The 10,859-nt window shown below is 37.8% G+C and overlaps 1 protein-coding gene across 2 annotated transcripts in view; it reads left to right on the top strand.

Moving 5' to 3' along the window:
• Window positions 1-10,859, top strand: part of Pik3c2a (phosphatidylinositol-4-phosphate 3-kinase catalytic subunit type 2 alpha) — a 103,157-nt gene that overhangs the window by 48,006 nt on the left and 44,292 nt on the right. For both annotated transcript variants that reach the window (XM_031388019.1, XM_031388018.1), the window contains 4 exons: window positions 413-533; window positions 1,354-1,465; window positions 3,839-3,918; window positions 4,051-4,114. In XM_031388019.1, the coding sequence (XP_031243879.1) occupies window positions 413-533; window positions 1,354-1,465; window positions 3,839-3,918; window positions 4,051-4,114 (377 nt within the window). The remainder of the gene's footprint in view (window positions 1-412; window positions 534-1,353; window positions 1,466-3,838; window positions 3,919-4,050; window positions 4,115-10,859) is intronic.

Raw genomic sequence — 10,859 nt, 5'->3', positions numbered from 1 at the left:
TTTTTGCATGCCTAGTGTCCTCGGAGGCCAGAAGAGCGTATTGGATCCCTTGGAACTAGAGTTACAGATGGTTGTAAATTGTCATGTGGTGCTGGAATTTGAGCAGCCAGTGCTCTTAACTTGAACCATCTCTCTAGCCCTTCAATGAGTTTGAGGCCAATGTGGTCTACATAAGTAAGTTTCAGACCAACCAGGGCTACATAGTGAGATTCTGTCTCAAAGAAAGAAAATTTAAAGTAATACATGTGACTTCAAATTGAATTTGCATTATATTTTTGTTGTAATTTAAAGTAATACATGTGACCTCAAATTGAATTTGCATTATATTTCTGTTGTACAGTCTTCTCTTAGATTAAAAGTAATACTTAGAGGTAAGTGAACAAAATGAAAATGATAACTAACTCTTTTTCAGTGAGTTCTACTGTAGAAATAATTATAATGCAAGCCCTTTGCTGGGTACATGATGACTTGAATCAAGTGGATGTTGGCAGCTATATTCTGAAAGTTTGTGGTCAAGAGGAGGTTCTACAGAAGTAAGTTTTTTAAACTACTGAGTGGTATCTTTGGCAATTTCATTTTTAATACCTTAAATTAGAATATTTTTCAATTTAGATTTGTAATCTAAAAATATATTTGAATGTTAGGCATAGTTTCGCATGCTTTTAATCCTTGGAAAGCAGAGGTAGTTGGATCTCTGTGAGCTTGAGGCCAGCCTGGTCTACACATTGAGTTACAGGTTAGCCAGAGCTACATAGTGAGACCCTGTTCCTAAATTCATTAATTTATGTTTTTTATTTTTAGATATTTATAAAATATAAGAAATATAGTTTGTCCTATTGTTGAAAGTTGTGTTGAGATATGCTGCATATAGGATAGTGGTAGGATTTTAGAAGTAAGAAAGACATAGACTTAATTTACTAGCCTCATATGTGAAAAGTTATAGTCGATTGGTTAAAAGTGGAATAAAATGCCTTCTTCTAGAAGACTAGTAATCACATTATTTGTAGACTCCCTTCTCCCTTGTAGCATGCAGCTACTGTATGTACAGGAGTCAGTCATCACTGACTTTTGTTAGCCTGCAATAATCACTGTAATTTGTTATAGCTTACAATGAGTCCAATTGTTTTAAATAAAAGATCAGGGTTCTATACTCTTATTTGCCTCTTTATCTTCTTTCATATTTACTGACTCATATAGAAAAATTCCTGTTTAAATATTTACAGTTAATTTAAAAACAGTATGTTTCACCATTCTTCAATTTCTGATATAGATACAATTTGTATTTTACTTTTATGTCTATAACTTGTGATTTGAATAGAATAATACTGGTGGATAATTCATGTATTTTAACAGTAATCATTGCCTTGGAAGTCACGAACATATTCAAAATTGTCGAAAATGGGACACAGAGATTAAATTACAGCTCTTGACCTTCAGTGCAATGTGCCAGAATCTGGCTCGAACAGTAAGTGTTTATGAATTGCATTCAGTGAGTCCGAATAATTCTAATAGTTGACAGATTTTCATTCTGTATCTTTCCCATTTTTTTTTCTGCCCCAGGCTGGGATGATGGAATGATACACTTGTTTCCAGCAATAATCTATTCAGATCTTTAGTCATAGAAGTTTAAGTAGCACATTCCTCAGATTTAGAAGTATAAATTTGAAAAGCAAAATGAAGAATGAAGTCTGCCATATTTTTTTTTAATGGGAAGGAGATAGTTTCCTCTATTTCAGACTGGCTTTGACCTCACTGTGTAGCTAAGGATCACCTTGTGCCACCCATGACAGTTTTATACAGTGCTGGAGACTGAACTGAGAGCTTTGTGCCAGTCAGTCATTCTACTAACTTTGCTACATCCTTAGTCCTTGCTTTTTCATTTAGGTTTTAAAGAGAAAGATAAGTTTACCTAGTTCACTACAAGAGCACAGTCTCATATTTAATAGTCTTACACAGGAGAGAAAGTTTTAGGCTTAATTAAAAGAGGGGAGAAAAAAGAAAGGGATTGGAATGCTAAATAAGGGTTTTCCCTTTCTCTTGAATATGTTTGCATAATGTGGAATGATAGGAGAAACTAGTGCTTTTCTCAGTGGTGATGAGCAGGGAATGGGACAAAACTTACTGAGAAAAAAAAAGGCAGAAACTCAAATGATCTTGTCCCCATCTGATCCCACCCAAGATTTTGCCCACCCTCTTTCTCCATTGATTATTTGAAATAGGATCTTGGTACATAGCTCCAGCTGTTCTAGAGTTCCTTAAATAGACCAAACTGACCTCAAATTTGCTGCCGTACCTGGATTACAGGTGTGTACCATCTGGCCCAGCTTAGTTTTTGCTTTATTTGTTCATTGTAAACTAGATTTAGAATCGTTTATCTTTCCCATTTTTAAGGAATTTATTCTGTTTATGTATTGTGTGTCTGTGTGTGTCTGTGTACTCAAGCGTGCCCTGGTATCAGGCTTGGGGGGCTAATGCCTTTATCCTCTGTAAAATAGAAGTTTGTGGCTACTTAGAGGACTTCAGAGTTAAGAGTTCAAACACTGGCTGTTCTTCCAGAGGACCTAGGTTTGATTCCCTGTACCCATACAATAGCCCACAACCATCTGTAACTTTAGTTCTAGGGGATCTGACACCCTGTTTTTGCCCTCTCAGAGCACCAGGCACACACACACATGATGCACCAGGCATGTACATGATGCACTGATAGATACACATAGATGCAGACAAAATTCCCATACACATAAAATATTTTTTTAAAAATAAAAGTTCTAGCCGGGCGGTGGTGGCGCACGCCTTTAATCCTAGCACTTGGGAGGCGGAGGCAGGCGGATTTCCGAGTTCGAGGCCAGCCTGGTCTACATAGTGAGTACCAGGACAGCCGGGGTTACAGAGAGAAACCCTGTCTCGAAAAACCAAAAAAAATAAAAAAATAAAAAAAAATAAAAGTTCTTCAGATATGGTAGTATGCTTCAATAAACCCAGCAAAGAGACAGAAGGGTCAAGAGTTCAAGGCCAGTCTGAGTTACATGAAACCTTCTCTTTAAAATTAACAGGGGTGTACAAGGCTAGTAACTCAGTGGATAAAGTACTTGAGACTTGACTTTGGATCCCCAGTATCTGTAAAAAGCTAGGGATAACAGAGCACTTCCATAATCCCAGCGCTAAGGAGAAAAAGACTGACAGACCTCCCAGGCTGCCCGACCAGCCAGTGTAGCCAGTGGATTAGCTTCAAGTTCAAGGAAAGAGCCTGTCCTGTCTTCAACATAAGCTAGATAACAATAGAGGAAGATATATGACATTGACTTCTGGCCTCTACACATGTTTGTGCATATATGTACACACCCTTGTACACATACATACAAAAGTAAATAAATAATAAAACATTTAAAGATTTATTTATTTTTATTTGATGTGCTTTTGTGTGTGTGTGTGTGTGTGTGTGTGTGTATGCCTTCTCCATGCTTGGTGTGAATGGAAGCCAGAACTGCATATCAGATCTGTTGGAACTGGAATTGTAGATGACTGTGAGCCACCATATGGATGCTAGGAGCCAGAGCCAGATCCTCTACAAGAACAGCAAGTACTTAATCTCTGAGCCATCTCTCCAGTCCCAAATAATAAAACATTTAAAGCAAATTAAAAGATGCAATTTTTCTTAATATTAACTAACTTATTGAGTCAATTATAAGTAATAATTCTGATAGCATTTCATCTCCAGTCCTCAAAAATTAGTCTAATTTTAAGATTTTATCATCGATTTTTACTATACTTATTTTGATATAATGACCAAATTATTATATTTGATTCTTCTTAAACATGTGTATATGTATTTATTTAGGCAGAAGATGATGAAGCACCTGTGGATTTAAACAAATACTTGTATCAAATAGAAAAACCTTATAAAGAAGTTATGACAAGGTATAGCATCTAAAATATTCATTACAGGTTTTCAAACTTCATTTTGGGTGTGAATATATTTATTTTATGTGATCATAACAACTACTTTTGTCTAAAATAGTTTTCAGCCATGATACTTGTTTTTTCTTTCAGACACCCTGTTGAAGAACTCTTAGATTCCTATTACTACCAGGTAGAACTGGCTCTTCAAACTGAAGTAAGTTTTAGTATAAGAACTTAAAGATTATTTCTGTTTTCTCTGAAGTTCTAGTTTTGGAATTAGATTAAATGTTTTAAAACTGTATTCTTCATGTTAATCAGCAGGTAGGGAAAGCTTTAGAAAAAGACTAAGGTAGCCCAAAGCATCAGAGTTTAAAAGCATACTTGGGCCCTAGCCATCGTATAAAAGAAAAAGTCAGAAGACAAAGCAATAGTTTAAAACCTTTCTGAGTTCTGCCTCAGAAAAGAAGTCAGACCCAGATGAACCTTCTTGGTGGCTCATAGGAACTGTCTGGCTAACTCTTAAACAGTTTGAATTAGCCAGAAAAAAAAGTTGAGAAGGGCCTGTAAACAGATGTGTACATACATGATACATGGAAGTAAGCAATTCTATAATAGCATGTAAGTGTGAAATGAAATGTACTAGAGAGAGGGCTCATTGGTCAAGAGCATTGGCTGGTCTTCTATAGGACTCACATTTGATCCCCAGCACTTACATAGTGGCTCACAACTATGTATAACTGTAGTCTCAGGATACCTCACACCCTTTTCTGGCCTTCTCAGGCACTAGGCATGCAAGTGATACACAGACATACACGCAGGCAAAATGTCATGTAAAATAAAATTTAAACAAATAAGGAAGGAAGAAAACATCCTACATGATTAGACATAAGTTACTACATTCATAAATGAATTTTTTTAGCCCACTAAACTTATTTGCTCATATTATTTGATGGTGTTTTTATGCTCCAATATTAGAGTTGAGTAATTAGAATGTAGACTTTAGTTGCAAAGCCAAAACCATTTAATTTTTTTTTTTAATTTTTTACTTATTTTATGTCTGTGAGTGTTTTACCTATAGGTATATATACAATGTACATGCCTGGTGCCTTCAAAAGTCAAAAGAAGACAATCAGGTCCTTTGGAACTGGAATTAACAGACAGTTGTGAACCACCATGTGGGAGCTAGGAATCAAACCTAGGTACTCTATAAGATCAATAAATGATCTTAACCGCAGAGCCATTTTTCCAACCCCTTATTAATTGATTCTTTATAGAAAAGGTTGGCTGATCTTTTACATATAGATGGTTCTAGCCACTTAAGGTGGGGTTTTTTTTTGTTTTTTGTTTTTGTTTGTTTGTTTTGTTTTGGTTTTTTGCCAAGCACAGGCTGAGTGAATTGTTTAGCTCTGTCTTGTAAAGTTAGATTGACCATAATGTAGAGGTTAGGCTTAAAGGTGGCAGAATTAGTTTCAGAGGAAAGGATTTTTGTAACAATTCAGGTGAAAGAAGAGCATTGTGAGTGTATATATACATGTGTCACAGCACACTGAGAGACAACCTAGAGTAGTTCCTGGAATTGAACTAAAGTTATCTGTCAGGATTTACCCACTGAGGCATCTTGCCAGCCGTACTATTAGTACATTCTTATCAGCATTTTAAAATGCTGATTATCACATCCTGAGACAACACTGAGCCTGAACAATGAGCCCAAATAATTTCCTCCATTAAGCTGTTTCTTTCAGTTATTTAGTCACAGTGACAAGGAAAGTAACTAATTTGGGTGTCTGAGATGGCATCAACTCATCCAAAAGAGACATTGGTTGAACTTGGAGGTCCAAGAGGTCCAAGTGGGGATAATACACTTGGGAATCATCAAAGTGTACGTGGTATCGTAACAGCTATAAGACTAGCAAAGGGGTGCTAGGGAGATGGCTCAGCAGTTATAAGCACTGGCTGCTCTTCCAGAGGTCCTGAGTTCAATTCCCAGCAACCACATGGTGGCTCATGACCATCTATAAGGGCATCTGATTGCATGCATTAAACATTAAACAAACAAATCCCTTAAAAAAAAAAAAGACTAGTTGAGTTATGAAGAAAAATCATTGCAGGCATGGAAGGAGAGTTAACTCAGTAGTAAAGACAATGGCTTCTCTTCCAAAGGACCTGGGTCTTCCTCCCAGCACCCATGTGGGAGCTATAGTTCTAAGGTACCTGACTGATGGCCTCTTCTGGTCTTCTTGTATGAAGCATGCAGTGCTCATACATAATATATGCACACATACATATAAAATGTTGAGAGCCCATGTAATCCTGTATCAGCCACACCATTCCTCTGTTTTTGTAGCAATAAGCTGCAAAGTTTTGCTGCTTCTCCTTTTTCCTATTCTTTTAGGGACCCACTCCAACTGTGCCTTCGTTGCTAGTACTCCTTAAAAAAGAATTATTTGTTGTCTCTGTAAGTGGAGATGGATATGTTTGTTCATTTGTATGTGGAAATCGGAGTATACCTTGAAGGGAATCACTTTTCTCCTTTTATTATGTGGATCCTGGGATCAAACTCAGCTTATTGGGCTCGTGGCAAGCGCCTTTGCCTGCTAAGCCAATCTTGCTGGCACATTGTAACATTAAAATGAAACTGTACTTCAGGTCATCAGGCATGCACTTAATCCCAATCTTGTAGTACTTATAATTTTTTTTCTTAATGTTTCTGTAGATTTGTTTATATCTGCTTTTTTTAAAAAGTTTTATTTATTTATTTTATGTATATGAGTATACTGTACCTGTATAGATGGTTGTTCATGTGGTTGTTGGGAATTGAATTTTTAGGACCTCTGCTCATGCCAGGCAGTGGTGGCACATGCCTTTAATCCCAGCACTTGGGAGGCAGAGGCAGTCGGATTTCTGAGTTCGAGGCCAGCCTGGTCTACAGAGTGAGTTGCAGGACAGCCAGGGCTACACAGAGAAAGCCTGTCTCAAAAGAACAAAAAGGGGGTCGGGGGAGAACCTCTGCTCACTCCAGTCGGCCCCACTTACTCAGTCCCTGCTCACTCTGGCCCAAAGATTTATTTATTATTATACATAAGTATACCGTAGCTGTCTTCAGATGTGCCAGAAGAGGGCATCAGATCTTATTACGGGTGGTTGTGAGCCACCATGTGATTGCTGGGATTTGAACTCAGGACCTGTGGAAGAGCAGTCAGTGCTCTTACCAGTTGAGCCATCTCACTAGCCCGCTATATTTGCTTTTTAAAAAAGGTTTATTTATTTATTTTGGTGGGTTTTGTTTTGAGACAGGGTCATAGTATGCAGTCTTGGAACTTGCTATGTAAACTAGATTGTCCTCAATAGAGGTCCACATACCTCTGCCTCTTTTTTTTTTTTTCTAAAAGATTTATTTATTTATTTATTATATGTAAGTACACTGTAGCTGTCTTCAGACGCACCAGAAGAGGGCGTCAGATCTCATTATGGGTGGTTGTGAGCCACCATGTGGTTGCTGGGATTTGAACTCACGACCTTCGGAAGAGCAGTCGGTGCTCTTACCTGCTGAGCCACCTCACCAGCCCTACCTCTGCCTCTTAGGTGCTGGGATTAAAGTTACTCTCACCATGCCTGGAAAAATTTATTTTTATTTTATATGTGTGAGTGTTTTTTTTTACATGTATGCCTAGTGCCAAAGGAAGCCAGAAAGGGGCACCAAATATCCTGAAACTGAAGTTACTGACTATTGTGAGCTACCATGTTGGTGCTAGGAAGTCCTCTACAAAAGCAACAAGTGATCTTAATGTCTGCTTATCTCCCATAAATAATTATTACACACACACAAATTGGAAGGAGCTGTTTTAGGGCTGTTTTAGATGTACTTGTATACAAGTTAGAAGACAGCTTGGGGGAATTAGTTCTCTCCTTCCAACATATGGCTATATGGGTCCTAGAGATTCAATTAGATTGTCAGGCTTGGCAGCAAGTGCTTTTACTGCTGAGCCATCTCTGGGGGTGTGGAGTATAAATGTGTGTGTTCACACATGCACAGTATTCAAGAGGAGGTTAGAGTACTCCTGAAGTTTTTTCTTTCTACCATGTGAATGTGAGGTATTGTACTTGGATCATTAGGCTTGACTTTAAACTCCTGTATCTACTAGGCTTTCTTGATGGCCCACAGCTATATGTTAAGAGAAATTTTGGGTTCAGAGCAAAATGAGAAGATACAGAGATATTGCATATATACCCCTGGGAGTTCCCAGATTAGCCTCTTCACTTTAAAAATTACTATTATTATTTTCCCTTAATAAGTAGCAACTTGGCAGGCGGTGGTGGCACACGCCTTTAATCCCAGCACTTGGTGGGGCAGAGGCAGGCAGATTTCTGAGTTCAAGGCCAGCCTGGTCTACACAGAGAAACCCTGTCTCAAAAAACCCAAAAACAAAACAAAACAAAACAAAAAAAGTAGCAACTCGTCCTCCCATTTAACCACACTAAAATCTTGGTGTTATCGTTTACTTCATCTCCCCAATTAAACCCCACTATCTCTGCCATAAAAACACATGGAGTGGAGATTATGACCATTTATTGTTTCTAAGTCAATTGTTATTCTTTACTTCCAAATTCTCTGCTTTTCCTTTTGCAACCCCCTCAGCCAACAAAAATAATACTTTAAAAAAAATTAATGAAATGTAATGGTGTGTTCTGAGTTAATATCTGGAACAGAGCAGTAAAAAGGTGTTCGCGGAAACACTGGTACAGCTGAGCAAATCTAGAGTTTACGTGACGGTGTGCCACTGCTCCAGTCTTGGTTTTGTCAAATGTATCATGGTTGTACAGGCTAACTTCTGGTTTATATGTTAACTTTCTGTACTATTTTGTAACTTCTTGTAATTCTAAAATTTTTCCAAATGAAAAGTTTACTTTAAAAGTGAAAAATAGGAACAGAAAGCAGATGGCAAATAAGAGAAAAGGGGAGATAAAGGCACAAAAAATGGACTTTTAGAACCAACCACAGTGACACACATCTTTAATCCCAGCACTTGGGAGGCAGACATAGGTGGATCTCTTTCTCTTTGAGTTTTAGGCCAACCTGCTCTACATAGTTCCAGGGTTGCATAATAAAGAGATCTTGTCTCCAAAAAAAAAAAAGAGCTTTTAGAAAAGATAGTTAAAAATTATAAAAATTGTAAACTATAAAGCAAAGTGAGCTCTATGCTAGTTTGAACTTACTGCTTAGCCTGGGTTGGCCTTGAACTTGTGAACCTCCCTCCTCAGCTTCCTATATTCTAGGACTGTATCCTGATAAACACAGCTCTTCGGCTTATAATCTGCCAAATGTGCTCCCCAGCAGGGAGTCTGGTACCTATATTTCCTAGATCTCTCCTTCAGGTATTTGCTTGGCTTTCCATTCCTTAAGGAACTTAAATGTTATCTGAGTGCTCCAAACCACCTTGTCTTAAATATCAACTCTTTTATTTCCTCTTTTACAATTTGATTAAACATGTTGTTTGTTTTAAGACAATGCCTTACTATTTAGCCCAGGATGTCCTCAAACTTGCTAGTTAGTTTAGGCTGTGGAATTTAGGATTCTCCAACCTCAGTCTCCCCACGAGCTAGGATTATAGGTATATGTTCATCATGTCCACCTTAAGTATAATTTTTTAAAAGATTTACTTATTTATTTTATTTATGATGAGTACGCTGTCACTCTCTTCAGACACCCCAGAAGAGGGCATTCGATCCCATTACAGATGGTTGTAAGCCACCTTGTAATTGCTGGAAATTGAACTCAGGACCTCTGGAAGAGCAGTCAGTGCTCTTAACTGCTGAGCCATCTCTCCAGCTGAATTATATATTTTTTTTTCTGTATCTATCTTTTTCTTGTTTTAGTTTATTGAGCTCATTTAGTTCAGGCTGATTTTGAACTAGCTATGTTGCCGAGGCTGGCCTTGAGTTCTTGATCCTCCTGCCCATAGCTCCTGAGTGCAGGCATTATAGGCGTTTGCCACTATTTCAGAGACTTAGCAAATTCAAAGAATTCTACCATCATTACCCCAGTGCTGTTTTAGAGTATTTCTACATACAGATTTTCAGTTGACCCTCCTTCCAGCTCTAGCCTCAAATAGTCGCTGAGTTAGTTCCTGTCTCTAGCATGATTTCCTCTTCTGCACATTTCTTATAAATTGAATGTAGTAATTTTTCTATGGCTGTTTTGCTTTTTCAAATACCTAAACCCTTTCATCTATTATAATATGTATTTGTAGTTTGTACCTTTGTATGGTATGTTGTATGATATAAGTACTTAATTAGTGTGGGTTGATCTCCTGGAGCTGAAGTCCCCAGAACTCATATGAGCCACCTCTTAGGCTAGTTAGAACTTACTGCTTAGCCTGGGTTGGCCTTGAACTTGTGAACCTCCCTCCTTATATGAGTTCTGGGGACCAAATTCATGGCCTCTGTGAGAGCAGTATACTTCCTTACCTCTGAGCCATCCCTATAGCCCTATACCCAGATTTTTACGTGGGTCCTAAAGATCCAAACTCAGGGCCTGGGAATGGTAGCACATGGCTTTAATCCCAGCACTTGGGAGGCAGAGGCAGGCGGATTTCTAAGTTCGAGGACAGCCAGGGCTATACAGAGAAACCCTGTCTTAGGAAACGAAAAAAAGAGAGAGAGAGAGAGATCCACTGAGATCCTCATGCTTTATAGTCTTTAGCAGCTGAGTCATCTCCTGAGCACCAACCAACATCTACAACAAGACAACATTGCTTGTCTGTACATCTAATAAGATACATTTGGGCATAAGTTAATAGGTTTTGGTTATTATAAATAATGTTGGAATAAACATTCATATATAGTTTTTGTATGGATTAATGATTTACTTTCTCTTGGGAAAGTTTACAAAGAAATCAGCAAGTTGCAGAAATTTTTAATTTTCTTGAATTTCTTTTTCTTTTTTTTTTTCTTTTTCTTTT

The sequence above is a fragment of the Mastomys coucha genome, unplaced genomic scaffold (genome assembly GCF_008632895.1).
Source record: "Mastomys coucha isolate ucsf_1 unplaced genomic scaffold, UCSF_Mcou_1 pScaffold21, whole genome shotgun sequence".
NCBI lineage: Eukaryota > Metazoa > Chordata > Mammalia > Rodentia > Muridae > Mastomys > Mastomys coucha.
The sequence above is the reverse complement of the archived record's forward strand: the minus strand, read 5'-3'. Positions and strand labels throughout refer to the sequence as shown.